This window comes from Gekko japonicus, unplaced genomic scaffold, assembly GCF_001447785.1.
Source record: "Gekko japonicus isolate JY-2015 unplaced genomic scaffold, Gekko_japonicus_V1.1 scaffold10, whole genome shotgun sequence".
NCBI lineage: Eukaryota > Metazoa > Chordata > Lepidosauria > Squamata > Gekkonidae > Gekko > Gekko japonicus.
The window spans coordinates 3039143-3057428 of NW_015167526.1; the positions used below are offsets into that span (position 1 = coordinate 3039143).

Genomic DNA, 18286 nt, shown 5'->3' on the forward strand with positions numbered 1-18286 from the left:
GGGCGGAGCCTGGGGAGGACGGGGACCTCACTGGGGTACAGTGCCACAGAGTCCACCCTCCAAAACATCCATTTGCTGCAGGGGGGACAGATCTCTGTAGTCTGGATATGAGCCGTAATTCCGGGGGATCCCCAGGTCCCACCTGGAGGCTGGCATCCCTAGGTCCAGGGAATCACCACCCTGAAAAATCCTACCTACAAAGCACTGAAGCGCTCCCATCCTCCTGACACCTGGTTGTTCTGCGTAGCCGCCCTCAGCTTCTGAGATCTCTACAGGACGCTTTCAGGCGTCTTTCCGCAGCAACGAGGACTAGAAACTCGATCCCTTTTAAAAGGAAAAACAGGACAATGAAAGCACTGTTTTTTCCGGAAGCTGAAACACGAGATTCTTGGCTTGAGCAGCAACCCAGCGAAGCCTCCAAAGCAATACCTGGCCCTTGGCACGCCTGAGTAAATATTGTTCACCCCATCTGATGCTGTCTTGCGTGTGCACGGCAGCTCCAGGACACGCCCACCGTCCCACCAGACTCATGCAGTTCTGTTGCCACCGCTGTAATGAACACGGACACAGCTCCCATGTCCCCGAGCTCAAGGCGCACATCATATCACATACGGGGCTCTGGATCGACTTGACGGTTTTTAAAACTTTAGTGCTGCAACTGGGCACACCTCAGTGTTTGCTCCTTCCTAAAACAGAACACGGAGCTAGTACTTCGGGGACGGTGCTCGCTTGCACAAGTTGGTGATTTTTCATGCACAGGGGGGAAAAATGTAAACCGGTATGAGTTTGTCTTGGTTATCCTTCGAGTCTATCTTCGCCAAACCAAACAGATTCCAGACTTTCAGCTGCCGAGTGCACCTTTTTTTTAAAATGTGAAAGATTTCAACCGTAGGCATAAAGACGTTTGCCTCCGACCGCCGCTGGATTCTACTTTCTCTCCTTGGGGGTTTCTTCTTACGTGTAACCTCTGTTTCTGTTTCTCAAGGGTCACTAGCTAGAGGAAGCATCGGGACTATGGAGATCAGTTCTGAAACCATGCTACATCTTGTTCAGGAAGGCTATTGAAAACATATCTCTACAACATATACAACGGCACGCAACACTTTCTGTTCCCTCCCCCCCCTGCGTTACAAAAAAAGGGTTTCAAAACATACCACCAGAACTAAAGAATGGACTCGGGATGGCGTCGCAGATTCCAAATTTAGAGTCTTCGTGGACTATAAGACAAGGTCTAGCGATGAGGCATCTTGCAGACAAAGTTGGGGGGGAAATACGCTCCCCCCTCCGGCGACTTAAGCATAGTCAGATTTCGGTCCTTCTCAGAGTGCTTCTCGATGGCTTCGATCGACGAGTCTGGGTTGTACGATTTTTAATTATTTTTTTTAATCTCATCCAGTGGCAAACTACAGGACTTCAGTGGACATTTAATGACACAACTGATACAGTTTATAGCTATCTTTTAATATCAAAGCAGCTGAGCTGTTAATAAATTCCAAAGTTTCCTTTTATTAAAATATCTAAAAGAGGTCTATAAATATTATTTTAACCTTTTTTTTTTCCTTTTCTTCTTCTAAAAGTGTTCCCGGGTGTTGTTTTTTTTTTGTTTCATTTTCACATTTAAAAAGAAACAAATGAAAAAAGTCAGTTTTCGTCTTCTGTCAGCAGCTAAGAAAAACAAGCTAATGGGAATCGCTGTCAACTGTCCCCCCCCCAAACTAAAAGGATTGGGTGTGTGTGTTTTCTTCCTCAATCCTTAGTGAAATTAATAAAATATATATGTGTGTGTTTGTGTGGTTGTGTGTATAGATATATATATATCTATATATCGATATATATATATATATGTTTATATACACTCCACTGTGGTCCCCTGCTTTCTAAGCCCAATCCAGCCAACCGGCGTCAGAATTCCCACTCCAGGGCCTCGTCTCGATTGGCTGCCCTCTCTAGCCTGTGGATGATGCTGTTGAGGTTGGCCATCTTCTCGTGCCGCCGCTGGATGTTCGTGGGGAGCTTGGCGTTCGGGGCCGTGCAGCCCGTGTCTGTGGCGGGACTCAAGCTCTGTGATTTGGCAGCTGCCGTGCCCGGGGGGGACGGGGAGATGGGGGCCGAGGAGGACGGGACGGGAGAGACGGACATCATGAGGCCCGGAGAGGAGGCAGCCGACGGGGAGTTCAGGGAGACCTCTAGACTGCAGCGTGAGGACTCGGAGGCCGATTTAAAGCTAATGGGGTCCGGGTGGGGGATCTCGCCATTGTCTAACTCCGCGGGGTTATGCAAAGAGGAATAACTGGGAGCGCCGGAGGCGTGCGTTTTGCTATGCGGGTCGCCGCCCCAGGGGAGGCTGGGAGTCTCGTCGGGGCCTCCTGTGCACGCGGCTTCCACCTCTTCTTCTTTGAGGACCGGCTCGGACAGAGGCTCCGCCTCTCCGTCCGGGCTGCAGGAATCCCGGTCGTCCGGACAGTCGTCTTTCTCACCCGCCTCCACCTGCTCTTCCTTGATCTGCACCCGCGACTCGTTTCCCCCTTGGCACTCGGCGTCTCTGAAGGTCGGTTTCCTGTCCTCTCCTTCCGAGTCGGGACTCTGAGGCTGCTGGGGTCCCTTGAGGGAGTTGCTAGCCGGGGTCATGCCGGGCTCCAGGTCTGTGTCGTCCTGCGTGCCCTCCACCAGCATCTCCCGGCGCATACGTGACCTGCCGAAGGAAAGTCAGTTCAGCTCACCAAGGCAGGTGCCAACCAATGCTCCCTCTAAGCTGTGGAGTCTTGTGAGCAAAAACTCTACTTTGTGAGCTCCTGGCATGAAAGTTGTGAGCAAGCAATTTGGCTACTGCATAAATTAGTTTGCTCTGGAGCCCTCCTTCCTGAGCTAGGACAAAAATGTGTGAACCGGAGGCTAAAGAACGGTGAGCTGGCTGACACTAACTCTGCTTAGAGGGAACACTGGTGCCAACATTTCGATGAAGAAGAAGAAGAAGAAGAGGAAGAAGAAGAAGAAGAAGAAGAAGAAGAAGAAGAGGAGGAGGAGGAGGAGGAGATTGGATTTATACCCTGCCCTTCACTACCGAAAGGTGTCTCAGAGCGGCTTACAGACTCCTTTTCCCTTTCCCTCCCCACAACAGACACCCTGTGAGGGAGGTGGGGCTGAGAGAGCTCTGACAGAAACTGCTCTTTTTCAAGGACAGCTCTGACAGAACTACGGCTCCCCCAAGGTCATTCAGCCAGGTGCAAGTGGAGGAGTGGGGAATCAAACCCGGTTCTCCCAGATTAGACTCCGCGCACTTAACCACTACACCAAACTGGCTCTCTTGAAGAGGAGGAGATTGGATTTATACCCCCGCCCTTCACTACCGAAAGGTGTCTCAGAGTGGTTTACAAATTCCTTTCCCTTCCCTCGCCACAACAGACACCCTGGGAGGGGTTGAGAGAGCTCTGACAGAAACGGCTCTTTTTCAAGGACAGCTCTGACAGAATTATGGCTTGCCCAAGGTCATCCAGCCAGGTGCAAGTGGAGGAGTGGGGAATCAAACCCGGTTCTCCCAGATTAGAATCCGCGCACTTAACCACGACACCAAACTGGCGTAGCAAAATTTAGCAAGAACGAGAGTCGCTGGGGTCCAGGGGACAGAACGCTGCAGGTCGACCTGGGAGCTCTTGGGCTCAAGTCTCACCTCTCCCAGGCACCTGAGCTTGGGACAGGCTCTCTATCTCAGCCAGAACACCTGCTCTGTAAAATGGGAATAAGCACGGCACACCTCAGTGGACTGTGCCAGCCCCGTACCCAGGATTTTGTGGCTCGTGGGGCAGTTTCCCCCCCGCTGGGGCTGAAGTTCTCAGTGCAGAAAGAAAAGCCCATGTAGCGAATAGAAAGCTGTTACCGGGACAGATCTCTAAATTGCAAGCTGTCGGCCTCTTTAGATGACAGTTCTCAGCTGCTGCAAGTTAATCACTTCTTGCCAGCCTGAGCAACAACTCTGATAACAAGCCGGCAGGTGGGGGTGATGACTTCCATAGTCAAGGAAGCTAACACTTAGGCAGAAAAACTCTCTGAAAGGAGACCAGTTTCTCCACACAGAGTTGGAAGGGATCCCAGAGGTCACCTACTCCAACCCCCTTGCTCAGTGCGGGAATGAGTCAACTACAGCACCCCACTCTGCTTATAGGAGTGCACACCTTTTAAAAAATGTTTTCAAATGATTGAAAAAAAAATTTACAGGAGAAATTCTTGAGGGGGCAGAGCCTTTCATGTTAGCCTTTAAGAAAGGGCAGAGCCCCCCAGAGCCCCACCATAGCTATGGGCCTGGGTTGTGCTGACGGCAAATGAAAAGAGAGAGGGCAGCAAAGTCCTCTGAAAGTTCACAAGAACAATTAATACCCTCCAGTGACCCCTGCTACCCTTCTGTGACTTCATCCGGTCTGCGCTAGAATTGAGTGAACAGCCCTAGAGTGCGCTGCAGTGTCCTTTGAGGTCAGCAGGCAAAGGCACTGACATCTGCTTGAAGCAGCCCGGGTGAAGCTCCTAAATGGCAGGGGAGGGGGGTGCTCCCCTGATAGCCCGCCCCTTTCCGTACCTGTAGTTATGGAACCAGTTGATCACGGTGTTGGTCTTGAGGTTCAGCCGGAAAGACAGCAACTCAATGGTCTGCTGGGAGGGGTACGGCTCCAGCTGGTAGGCCTTCTTGAGGGCCTCCTTCTCTTCCGGGGCCAGGACCACCCTCGGCTTCTTGATCTGCAGGAGGCTCAGGTCTTGGGACTGGAGGCTGGGGCTGGGGGACTCCGAGCGGGTGCTGGGAGACTCGCTGTCTGAGCCGGCCGTGATCAGCCCGTAGCGGCGCTTCAAATACGCTACATGCAGAACAGAAAGAAAAGCACCTGGCTTTTAAGAGGCAGTCTTATAGTCTCCGTTCGTCAGCTCTTCCCAAACCAGGAGGGCTGCCTCATGAGCCAACAGTATCTTTATCATCAGTCTGAAGCAGCTTGTTCCTCGTGTATTGGAACTGGTGTGAGTTTTCATGACATTTGGGAGCTCCATATGAAAATGCTTATCCTTGACTCTGATGAAGAACTGGAAATACAAACTTACCTGGGATACATGTTAGTTTGCCGGAAAGTCATATCATCCACATAAAGATATCGATATACCTGCTTTTTAAATTACTGCTTGCCGAAAGCACAGAGAACACAAGCCATCTCAGTGCCTGAATTTTTCCCTGAGTTGTTACGGATGATGTTGAGCAACCTTGTTTGACTTGTATTCTGTGCTGCATTTTGCTGCGGCGTGTCTTTTGTCCTTTGACGTGGTACACATATATGTTTAAGACGTATTTCCTAAGACATGTTGTACACGTACGTTCAAAGTTCCACTTAATAAAGTTTCCTTCTATTATAATATTGCACTTAACTTTAATATAATTACTAGACAAACAAACTTGCGCAAGTCTTTATTTCTATATAATTGTAAGAAATTGCTTTTTCAGAGTGTATTTTGTTTTCTTGATATCAGCAGCACTGTGTTCCCTTTCTGACTTATTGTGTGTAGTGTCGCCAGGAGATCCTAAGATTGTCTGGCAGCCAGAAGTTCTAGCCCTTTTAGGGTTAAGCACCGCTAGGTAGCGAGCTAGACTTGCTTGTAAGGCAAGAGACGTTTCAGAGGTGGCTTGCCATTGCCTGCCTCTGCGTCACGCCCCTGGTATTCTTTGGAGGTCTCCCGTCCAAATACTAGCCGTGGCCGACCCTGCTTCGCTTCCGAGATCTGATGAGATCGGGCTAGCCTGGGCTATCCAGGTCAGCAATATCAGCCAACAGTAGGATGGCAGGACTCATTCAGCAGCTCACGGAAAGACACATTTGCAATTAGGTAAAGGTAAAGGTTCCCTTGCTCGAAAGCCAGTCGAATCCGACTCTAGGGTTGCGGTGCTCATCTCCGTTTCAAAGCCGAAGAGGCAGCGCTGTCCGACGACGTTTCCGTGGCCATGTGGCCGACATGACTAAACACCAAGGCGCACGGAACGCTGTGACCTTCCCACCGAAGCGGTACCTATTTATCTACTTGCAATTTCTTGCTTTCGAACTGCTAGGTTGGCAGGAGCTGGAACTAGAGACGTGAGCTCACTCCGTCATGTGGCACACTCGGGTCTCGAACTGCTGAACTACCAACCTTCCACAGCCTGCAGTTCAGCGTCTTAACCACTTGAGCCACCGCAGCTCCCATTTGCAATTACCACCATCCAAAATAGCAAAAATTCGGGGGGTATGAGCTTCACACCCCGAAAACCTTGTCGGTCTCTCGGACGCCACTGGGCTTGAATCTAGCTGGTCTACTACAGACCAATGCGGCCGCCCTTGGAAACTATTTTGCAGATAAATGTCCCGAACATAGAATGCAAATTTATCAGCTAAGTGGAAAGGGGAGGGATATTGGCTCAATGCTTTTGCTCATTTCCCAACTCGGCTGAAAGGAGCTTGCGCCGGAGATGCTGGTGCTCTTCACAGCTGCACAACATCTCGGCAAGCGGTGTAATTCGGGGGGGGGGGGCAACAGCAGGCACAAGACCACCCTGGTATTTGTTGAGGACACTCAGAATTCATTTTGGGGGGGATCGCAGTTCCCCCAGGTGAGGTATGGGGGGCGGGGCACATGACGAAGCCCCGCCCCCTGCTTCCGGACGCCCCGCTTCCGGCCCTCATTCAGCCAGGAGGAGGCAGGAGAAGAGGGAGGGTAAGTTGCTTCCTCCCTGCCTCTCCCCACCCCTGCCTGCCTGGGGCCAGGGAGGGCCTTCGCGGGGCTTCCACTTCCGGTGATGTCAGCGGGTGTGGCCTTATGACACATTTCTGGTGATGTCAGGGGGTGTGGCATATGCTAATGAGTTATGCTAATGAGTTCCCCTAGCTCTTTTTCTACGAAACGACCCCTGAGGACACTCCATCTGATAGTCACACAGGTATTTTCTGGACCAGAACTGGAAGATGTTCTAATTCAACAGCTGGGCATTTGGCACCAGATGCATGACTCTCATCTTAAGAGGCCTCATAAACATGTCTCGTGTCTATTAATCTTGCTGCTTAACTTTCCTTTTTTTGGTCCAGTAGTAACTTACTGCCGCGGTGGCTCAGAGGTCAAGAAGATGAGCTGCAGACCGGAAGATCTGTAGTTCGGCAGTTCGAGACCCAAGTGCTGCGTGACGGAGTGAGCTCCCGGCTCCTGTCAACCTAGCAGTTCGAAAGCAAGAAATTGCAAGTAGATAAAGAGGTACCGCTTTGGTGGGCGGGTAACAGCGTTCCGTGCGCCTTGGCGTTTAGTCATGCCGGCCACATGACCACGGAGAAGTCTTCGGACAGTGCTGGCTCTTCGGCTTGGAAACGGAGATGAGCACCGCCCCCTAGAGTCGGATTCGACTGACTTTCAAGCAAGGGAAACCTTTACATTTAGTAACTTACTGGTTATTTCAGTGTCACATGTGTCTGTCTGTACCTCAAACTGTTTGACCTCTGAAGAAGGCCCCCAAGGGGCAGAAACGCGCCAGGTCACTCGTTTTGGCCCTCATGTTCAGGTCATCTTCCAATTTGTAACGAGGCCCTCACTGGGCCCATATTTGTTTCTAACCGTCTTCCTAATAAACACATGCATTTTTGTATAGAATCAGTTCGCACGGGGGGTTTTAACATTGGCCCTTTATCAGGCTTCCGACAAGCCCACACGACACAGTGCCTGGCTGCGGCTCCTTCCACGCACGGCTCCGCGCCAGCGACCCCCGTGCCGTGTGTGAATACACTCCTGGGTCTCAGAGCCTCACCTTTCTTCTCCAGCTTCTTCATGTCCCGGAGCTTTTCGACGTTGTGCGGGTCGTTCAGCCAGAGCTGCATGCGGACAAAGGGCTCCCTCCCCTTCAAGCTCAGCTTGTGCCACGGCTTGGGCCGCGAAAGGAGGTCCGAGACCGACCCCTGAGTCAGGCTCAGGATGCTCTCTCCAAAAAGCCGCTGGCCTGGTGGGAGAGACAAGTCAGTAGTGACAAGTCGGGAACAAGTCGGGAACCACAGCGGGTCCGGCGGTGCCCGAGAAGCGGTTTTGATACTGCCACCATCTTGGAAGCCACCATCACATCTGTAAGGCAAACGGGCCAATTCCACATGGGGATGGCTCCATTTTGGAAACGTCCACATGACCGTCATCCTCTTTCCTAGCACGACAGGTAGTCCTCCGGGGGACCTTCCCCTTGTGAGCTGTTGGGAGCTCCAGACGCGATGTCCCCTGTCTCAGACCTCCAGACTGAGTGGCAAGAGAGGCTAGACAGCTAGATAGGCACACTGACCTTTCTTCCTGTCTCCACTCTTCTGCCACTGTCCTCTTTGATATGCAGGTTGTGATCTCAGGGACCAATTTCCCTTTCCTGCTTCTCTCTCACTCTGAATGGAGACTTCCTCTCTACCTGCACGCTCTCTACCTGCACGCTCTCTACCTGCACGAGCTACTAAGCCAGTTCTCTGTCCTGCCTCTGCTCTTTCCTATCCAAAGTGTACTTCTCAAAGAAAGGGGGAAGTATGTCTCTTCTAAACTCGCAAGGTGGCTCTGTGTAGCTTCGTAAGCTGAGTAACCTGGTAAAGTGACGCTCCTGCGCTTGTGGCTTTATTTAAGCCCTCCGCTAACTAACGGTGACTGGACTAAACACACAAGGTAACCTCAATATAAGCCAGATTTACATGGGAAATGCTAGCCGGCTGTGTACCCCTGCCTGAGAGCAGTGCCCCACCATTCTTGGTGGCCTCCCTCCCTGTAACAAGCCCCAAATCCTGCCGCCATCTGCTGGGAGACTCCCCAAGCGTCCATACCAAGGTTGTTATCTGTCAAGACCTCTTTGACCTTCTTGGTGATGGAGTACGTGTCCAGCTCCGGCGACAGGGCCACGATCTCCTGGATGCCCACCGACCCCTGCCCGTTGGGACACGCCTTCCCGCTCAGCACGGAAGCCGACCGACTCTCCGGTTGCTGGTTCTCTTTGCTGCTTTCCAAAGCCAGACTCAGGGGTTCCTGGGGGCTTTTCTCTTGCTCCGAAGGACTGGGGGGTGGGGAGGGGGACGACTGGGTCTCCCCAGGACTGGCTGCGCACACAAAAGGGGGAAGAGGGAGATCAGGTGACAGTCAAGAGTAGGAGGCTTAAATCGGTGTTTGCATTTCCCGCGCCCACAAAACCTACGCGCGCCGGCTTGTCCCCGACGTCTGCAACATTCACCATGTGTATGTATGACAGAGACTCACGGCACAACCCGTGTGTCACTTTAAGCTGGTGTGAAAACGCCCTAATTGCCGTGGTTGCCAGCAATGGAGGAACTCTGCCGCTCCATTCTGTGACAAACTGAGGGAACTCTGACCATCAGTTCTCAGCATCTGAGGTTTCCCAGGGCGGGTGGAGGGGCAAGGTCATGCTGGTTAAACTGGTTTGAAACTGGCTTATCTTTCGGCTGTAGATACTCTCTTGGGGCCTTCCAGATCTACAGTTCTATGGATCGGCTTGTAGATATAGAAATATGAGTTGCCTTGTATTCAGGATGGCTCTAGGTCCGTTCCCGTCCGTGAAAATTATTCCACTCGCAAGCTGTTGGTTATGACAGAGAAGACAGGCAGGTTGTGTTGACACGGACGTCTTCCTCCCTTTCTTGTTTTAATTCAGCAGTTGAATATCGTTATGTTGTTATAACAAACCACATCTCATGTCCTTTGAATTCCCAGCTTCCATTTGTTTTAAAACAGGTCAGTCTCTATCCCCTTTAATTGTGGAGTTATAATGGGAGAGGCATTAGAGACTTACTTTAAAAAAAGAAAGAAAGCAGGAAATTCAGAGAACCTGATACACAGATGGTTATATGATAATGATATTCAATTGCCAATTAAAAAAATAACTGAAAATGACCAAGTGGTGTATGGGAAAGTGGCTACTGGCGGGGGACTGGGGCAGGGAAAATTGATGCATGGAAGCCCCCTTGTTGCTGTGCCTTATTGGGGGAAACTGCACAAGCCTGTCCCCGTGTGGAAAACACCCTCCTCCTTTTCATTTTGATTTTTTAAAAAGTGTTATTTATCAGTTTTGTCCAGTATTACATATAGAAGACCATATACATTCGAGTCTACATTTTCCAAGAGTTATTTATCCATTTGTATACTCTTGCCCATCTAGTCGTATGAATGGATTCGTCTTTCCCTTGTAATATCACGTTTAGTCAAGGCTTTTTTTGTAGAAAAAGCCCAGCAGGAACTCATTAGCATAATTGGCCACACCCAACAGCAAAAACGTATTAGCATATTAGGCCACACCTGACAACACAGCTCATTAGCATACTAGGCCGCACCCCCATGTTACCAGAAGTGTGCTCATCTAGCCACACCCACCTTTTGCTTCTTATTCTGTTTACCTTGTTTGTTGTCAAAACCCAGGGCTTTTTTGGAGCAGGAAGTCCTTTGCATATTAGGCCACACACGCCTACTGTAGCCAATCCTAATGAGTTTCTGCTGTTGGGCGTGGCCTATTATGCTAATGAGTTCCTGCTGGGCGTGGCCAACTTGGGAGCCAGCCGGAACTCCATTCCTGTGCGTTCCTGCCCCCAAATAGCCCTGCATTTAGTTTATCCATTTGTATCAGTTCAAGCAGTTTAGTCTTTATTTCCTCCTTTGTTGGGGTTTTCTCTAGTTTCCAAAACTTAGCCAGCAATATCCTAGCAGTTGTCAAAACAAAAATCAACAAATAGACATCTTTTTGTACAAAACTCTCCAGAATTATATTTAACAAAGCCATTATGGGTGTTAAAAAAAATTTTTGTTCCATAATTTCTGATATCTCTTCATTTTGAATTTTGGCCAGCGAGGAGCCGATTGGTACAGCAAAGGTTGCAGAGATGTGTGAATTTGTAAAGAGACATAGACAATCAAATGTTACCTTTTTGACACTTGCTAACCAACATGAGTATGAGATGGCCACGCACAGTCAAGGGCCAGGTTTCGACCTGGGGCGGGGGAACCTCATTTTGCACAATTCTGATTGCTGCAGGTTTCCGGTGTTTTAGAACCACTGCTGTTGTGCATTTCTAACTTATATTGTCACTTTATTTTTTTTAATCTGTTAATGTTCATGCATTTAATCTTCTTGCTATGACTGCAGGATAGTGAGCTGACAGGCGTATCTCTCCCAAGCAGGGCAAAAATTGCTTAAATAAATAACTGCTACACCTCAAACCTTACGGCGGTGTTTGTGTGTGTTATGTGGCAGTTTTAGATTAAAGGGAGTTTCGTGTACCATTAACATGAAACTCCCAGCCGCTCCTCAATCACAGGCGCAAAGTTTTGAAAACATCCCATTCAAAGAGCCATCTGAAGGAGACGCACAACGGTTTAATCTCACTGAACACACTAATTAAGGAGGCTGGAAAGAGAGGCGCGTGTGTCAAAACAGCCGGCATCGGGAAGACGTAAGGAGCCGCCTTTTCAAAAAGAAAGATTTTAAAAACCGCCGTGTTCTGCGTGCCCGCGCACAGATGTTTGTATCGGGCTGAGTAGATGGTTTGCTTTCTTGTTGCTCAAGATATGGATATCCCAGAGTCAAAAAGGAAAGCAATAAATGTTCCATTCATTCGATTTATTAATGTGCACGGACCAATTGGTCCTAAGCAAATAAGGATTATGAGTTATTTTGGTCAACGAGAAGAAGAAGAAGAAGAAGAAGAGATTGGATTTATACCCCATCCTTCACTACCCAAAGGTGCCTCAGAGCGGCTTACAAACTCCTTTCCCTTCCCCTCCCCACAACAGGCACCCTGTGAGGTGGGTGGGGCTGAGAGAGCTCTGACAGAAACTGCTCTTTTTCAAGAACAGCTCTTATCAGAACTACGGCTTGCCCAAGGTCACCCAGCAGGTGCAAGTGAAGGCGTGGGGAATCAAACCCGGTTCTCCCAGATTAGAGTCCGCGCACTTAACCACGACACCAAATTGTGCTTTCTAGAAAGAGAATTCTCCCAGAGTCGGTGTGATACTGTGACGGCAGGGCCAGGGTAGAACTGGGGAGAGGAGGGTTCCAATCCCAACTCGGTGACGAAGATAAGTGGGTGATTCTGGGACCTGCCACACCCTCGCTCAGCCTAAACTACCTCACAGGCTTGTTGTGATTCTACCTCCCCCCCCCCCAGCATACAGCCTGACTACCCAGGGTTGTATATTATTATCATTGATTTATTGAATTTTTACCCCGCCCTATCCCATGAGTGGGCTCAGGGCGGCTCATATCTGCACGGATGCAGAAGGTAATTTTATGATAATGCTTTCGTTGCTTGGTTTTTATCTGTTTTTCAAGGCTGAGGGACTTGGGAACGTTCAGTCTGGAGAAGAGGAGTGGGGGGAGGAACACGGCTGCTCTCTTGAAGTATTTGAAGGGCTGTCACTTAGAGGAGGAGGGCAGGGAGCTGTTCTTGTGGGCAGTGGAGGAGAGGACTTGCAAGAATGGGTTTAAATTAAGGGCGGAAAGGTACCGGCTGGATCCTAGGAAGAACTTTTTGACAGTCAGAGTTGTGCCACAGTGGAACCAGCTGCCCAGGGAGGTGGTGAGCTCCCCCTCGCTGGCAGTCTTTAAGCAGCAGCTGGACAATCACTTGTCAGGGATGCTCTAGGCCAGTGGTGGTGAACCTATGGCACGGGTGCCAGAGGTGGCACTCAGAGCCCTCTTTGTGGGCACCACGCGTGCCATCGCCCCAGCCAGGGCCAGACCATCATTAATGTGTCGAATTCTCTGCCAAATAATTTTAAGTAAATGAAAGCATTTGGAATTGCTTTCCTTACTTTGTTTGGATCCTCTTAAGTTAATGTATGGGTTGTTTTTTCTAAAGTAAAACCTCAGTATTCAGGTTAAATTGCCGTGCTGGCACTTTGCGATAAATAAGTGGGTTTTGGGTCGCAGCTTGGGCACTCGGTCTCTAAAAGGTTCGCCATCACTGCTCTAGGCTGATCCTGCATTGAGCAGGGGGTCGGACTAGATGGCCTGTATGTCCCCTTCGAACTTCGTGACTCTAGGATCCTATGATTTTATGTCTTCTTTAGGATCACTTAAACTGCTCTTATAAAAACCACTGAGTTATGAGAAAGTGGTGTGAAAGGGTCTCGCTAAATGAAGACACATTCATGTGGGTCTGAAACAAGAGAACAAAGTTTGAGTCCAGTGGCACCTTTAAGACCAGCAAAGTTTCATTCTGGGTATTCCAGAATTAAACGCGGCTGGTCTCAAAGGATCCACTGGACTCAAACGCTGTTCTAAATGAAAACAAGTCAGGAACTACAGTGAGTGGTCGTTCCACTGGTTAGCTGTGATGGTCCGGAGAGCAGTAGAAAAGAACGCTCCAACAACATACCCACGGCACAACACATTTGTAAACTGGCACAAGATGTGACCTGACCCCACGACGAACCTCGGCCACGGACTCACTAGGCCAGTGATGGCAAACCTTTTAGAGACCGTGTGCCCAAACTGCGACCCAAGACCCACTTATTTATCACAATGTGCCAACACGGCAATTGAACCTGAATACGGAGGTTTTACTTTAGAAAAAACAACTCATACATTAACTTAAGATGACCCAAACAAAGTAAGGAAAGCAATCCCAAATACTTTCATTTACTTAAAATTATTTGGCAGAGAATTCGACACTTTAATGATGGTCTGGGCCTGGCTGGGGCGATGGCACGCGTGCCCACAGAGAGGGCTCTGAGTGCCACCTGTGCCATAGGTTCGCCACTACTGCACTAGGAGATGTTAGGCCCCACCGCGGCCTCTGTCTCCCGTGTTCACAATATGGGGATAATAATACTGCCGCACATTGCAGGGATGTTGTAAGGACTGTGGAAATAATATACGTGAAGTACTGAGTAGAAATTATCAGAAATCTCGTCTAGATACCTAGCTCTATTCTAGTCCACACATTCTCCTTATTGACAGAGGTAGCACAGTTATCAGCACTTCTTGCCTTTTTATTGGTTGATAAATGTCCTAAAAAGTTAGAAAAGTTTTTAAAGTTAAATAATAGGTCTTGATCCTTAACTCTTGTTGTCGCTTGTTTAATGCCTTAGATGTTTGTTTGTTTGTTTATTTAAATTTATAACCCGCCCTCCCCGCGAACGGGCTCAGGGCGGCGTACAGATGGGGCCAATGCCCAATACATAAAACATTAAAACTGCATTTTAAAAAACATTCAGTGCAACATAAGTGCTCTCCACAACAACTAACAAGGGAACCGATGACGTCATCAGGATGGTATCCTTAGTGGCCACAGCTCCACGCAGTGCCACCACTTTTGCACTCACGGCGAGTTGGTAATAAGGGCTAGGACAGATGGTAACAGTCGTAGACAGATGGTAACAGTCGTGGCGGCTCCTACTAAAACGCCTGGCGGAAGAGCTCTGTCTTGCAGGCCCTGTGGAACTGTGCAAGGCCCCGCAGGGCCCAGATCTCCTCTGGGAGCTCATTCCACCAGGTAGGAGCTGCCACTGAAAAAGCCCTGGCCCTAGTCGCCGCTAGACTGGCCTCTTTGGGACCTGGAACCACCAGGAGATGTTTAGTCCCAGAATGATTATTTAAAAATGATTAAAAAATTTTTTTTAAAAAAAGGACTTCCTAGAAACACAGAAAACATAGAGCTGGAAGGGACCCCCGAGGGTCATCTAGTCCAACCCCCGCACAATGCAGGAAATTCACCGCTACCTCCCCCCCACCTATTCCCCCAGTGGCCCCTGCTCTTGTGCCCAAAGGAAGGCAAAAAACCTCCAGGATGCCTAGGCCAATCTGGCCTGGAGGAAAATTCCTTCCTGACCGCAAAGTGACAATGGGCATTACCCCGGGCATAAGAGAATGGGCCATGAGAGGCAAGCACTGGCTCCTCCCTTCCTGCCCTCCCTCTCACAATCTGCCTAAATTCATAAAGAGTCACAGCACAGATGTCAGACGGCCATCTTCACAGTCTGCAAAATTCTACACGCACGCGCACACACAACCACCACCAGCACCACGCTTTTGGCACTGCCCCCCCCCCCCAATATAGTCAGATGCAGGCCTGGTATAAACACCCAGGTAGAATCTTGATGCGGCAAAGTGGAGAACAACATTTTTCCCCTTAGGACCTTCCCCTGCAAGGAACAAATCTAGCACTTTACATGATCTCCGGCGCTGATCTCGTTTCCGGTTTTTGCAGGACTGACTTGTGGGAGCGGGCCTTCGGGAATGTAATAGCCCACCCGCATTCTGAAATGGTACGTTCCCAGTCGGCCCCTACCAGAACCCGACCGCTCCTTCCTGTTGCATGTCTTGCTCCAACCTCAGTGGAGCTACGACGGGCCCCGAACGGGTCTGATTTCTCAACAAAACGGTAGGAACCTTCGGGATCAAAACCTCCTTTTCATCCAACACCTGTTACCTCTTCCTACAGGCCTTGAGATGCGTCAATCACGGGAGCTTCCAAAGCTGCTGGGAAGGGGTGGTAGAGTCCTGGGAATGGCAGACTAGACCGTGTGTGTGTGGAAAGGGCACTCAAGTGGCAGATGACTTACGGTGACCCCAGCAAGGGGCTTACAAGGCAAGGGAGAAGCAGAGGCGGTTTGCCCCGGCCTTCCTTTGCAGAGCCTTCCTTGGTGATCTCCCTTCCAAGTACCGACCCTGCGTAGCTTCTGAGATCTGATGAGATCGGGCTATACCACACTGCCTTCCCTCCCCATCAAGGAATGTTGTGTGTGTGTGTGTAAGGTGCCGTTAAGTGGGAGATGACTTCTGGCAACCCCAGCAAGGGGCTTTCAGGGCAAGCGGGAGGCAGTTTTCCCCGGCCTTCCTCTGCAGAGTCTTCCTCGGTGGTCTCCCTTCCAAGTACCGACCCAGCGTAGCTTCTGAGATCATAGAATCATAGTGCTGGAAGGGGCCATACAGACCATCTAGTTCGACCCTCTGCCCAATGCAGGACTAGCCTAAAGCATCTCTGACCAGGGGTAATTTCCTGCAGGAGCGCACAGGAGCGGAGCTCCGGCAGCAAAGAGCCCAGGGGGCCAGCACATGCAACAAGCCCCGCCCCCTGCTCCCAGCAGCGCTCAGTCAGAGCAAGAAGCAGCCAGGTAAGTTGCAGAGCCCCCCCTCCCCCGGCCCAAAACAGTCCAGTGGCACCTTTAAGACCAAGTTTTATTCAGGTACAAGCTCTCCCTCCTCTGCGAGGACAGATCTGCACGTTCCTTATCAAACTTCCTATCAAAAATAAACATGATATGTGATAGGAAACATTCACTCCAGAAAATCTGATAATATAATTTTGCAATAAAAAATTGTTATCATTTGTACATACAATTTCCAGTGGTCCTTTCACAGTCTAATTCACCACTAAGGTATCCAAACATTCTATAATTAAAACATCACAACGTCAGACTTGATTGAAATCATTGCAATTTGTATATTCATTTTACACTGCAATTATAACATCTCTTTACCACTAAGGTATCCAAACATTCAGGAAGGCTTCTAACAGCTCTTATCACCAACCATTAGCCTTCCTGAATGTTTGGATACCTTAGTGGTGAATTAGACTGTGAAAGGACCACTGGAAATTGAAGTCTGATAAAAATTGTTCTCGAAACGAACGGCAAAACTCGAGAAGTTCGTCCCGTTCTGTACATCTTGTCGACACTCTGGTGTCTGGATGATGTCCACCTGTTGAAATACAAGAATTATAAACAACATGGAAGTTGGATTTCAGCATTAATTTCTTTGTGTGAACTTATGCAGCATTTCACTTTGTATTGACGCTTCCGGTGATGCCAGGGGGTGTGGCATATGCTAATGAGGTATGCTAATGAGCCCCTGCACCTCTTTTTCTACGAAATTACCCCTGTCTCTGACAAATATCCTCCTCTTCTTGAAAGCTGCCAGTGAAGGGGAGCTCACCACCTCCCTGGGCAGCTGATTCCACCTCTGAGCCACTCTGTGAAAAAGTGTTTCCTGATATCCAGCCGATACCTTCCTGCATGTAACTTAAACCCGTTGCTTCGGGTCCTCTCCTCTGCTGCCCACTGGAACAGCTCCTGGCCCTCCTCCAAATGACGGCCTTTCAGATATTTAAAGAGATCGGGCAATTCCACGCCGCCTTCCCTCCCTAGACTAGAACGTACCACTGCAGAAGACAGGCGGGACCGACCCGAGAGCCAGGCACTCAGCCCGGCCTTACGGAGACGGCCCCCCCGAACAGCACCCGCGGGATACCTACCGTGCGGCTGGCCAGCCTGCTGGCTGATCCCTTGGCCCAGCTGGTCCGTCAGCCAGAGCTGCATCCGGATGAAAGGCTCTCGCCCCTTCTGGGTCAGCTTGCTCCACGGCTTGGGCCGAGAGAGCATGTCGCTCACGCTCCCTTGCGACAGCCCCAGCACCTGCAGCGGGGGAGAGAGACGGGCTGGGTCCGCGCACAGGACCAACTGTTAACACAGCGACACAACGGCACAAGAGGCAACGGGCTCTGCCGGGGCACCGAGGGGAATTCCCGGGAGGAGTTACGGAGAAGGCCGCCGCATCAAACATCTCTGGTGCAGTGTTCCCTCTAAGCTGAGTTGATGTGAGCCAGCTCGCAGCTTTTTAGCCTCCGGCTCACACATTTCTGCCTTAGCTCGGGAAGGGATGGCTCCGGAGCAAACTAATTTGTGCGGTAGCCAAATCGCTCGCTCACAACTTTAATGCCAGGAGCTCACAAAGTAGAATTTTTGCTCACAAGATACCACAGCTTAGAGGGAGCATTGCTCTTGTGGGAGACAGAAATCTAGCAAAACGTTCAGAGGTGGTTCTCGGGAGACGTCATGGAGCTCCAGAGAAGGCTGCCCAGTCAAAAGCCACCCGTGAGGGAAAGAAAGCTCTGTGGAAATCCTGAGGGGACTCTTGGGGAATGGGATTCCATGACTGGAGCAGAGACGAAGAAGAAGAAATGGGATTTATACCCCCACCCTTCACTACCCGAAGGAGTCTCAGAGCGGCTTACAATCTCCTTTCCCTTCCCCTCCCCACAACAGGCGTCCTGTGAGGTAGGCGGGGCTGAGAGAGCTCTTTCGAGGACTGCTCCTGAGAGAACAGCTCTGAGAGAACTTGTGACTGACCCAAGGTCACACCAGCAGCTGCATGTGGAAGAGTGGGGACTCAAACCCGGTTCTCCCAGATTAGAGTCCGCGCTCCTAACCACTACACCCAAACTGGCAGTGTCTCCCATCACTGTCTCCATGTCAGGAAACTCGGCATGTGCTACGTCTCTCTCTC

General features: G+C 50.1%; 1 protein-coding gene across 1 annotated transcript in view; it reads right to left on the reverse strand.

Moving 5' to 3' along the window:
- Positions 1–1902: 1902 nt before the first annotated feature.
- CUX2 (cut-like homeobox 2) overlaps positions 1903–18286 on the reverse strand; it is a 110144-nt gene continuing 93760 nt past the window's right edge. Inside the window, exons 16-21 of the mRNA XM_015413250.1 lie at positions 17268–17415; positions 13710–13727; positions 8823–9092; positions 7790–7978; positions 4568–4841; positions 1903–2692 (exon numbers count right to left, since the gene is read on the reverse strand). Coding sequence (XP_015268736.1) covers positions 1903–2692; positions 4568–4841; positions 7790–7978; positions 8823–9092; positions 13710–13727; positions 17268–17415 — 1689 coding nt within the window. The remainder of the gene's footprint in view (positions 2693–4567; positions 4842–7789; positions 7979–8822; positions 9093–13709; positions 13728–17267; positions 17416–18286) is intronic.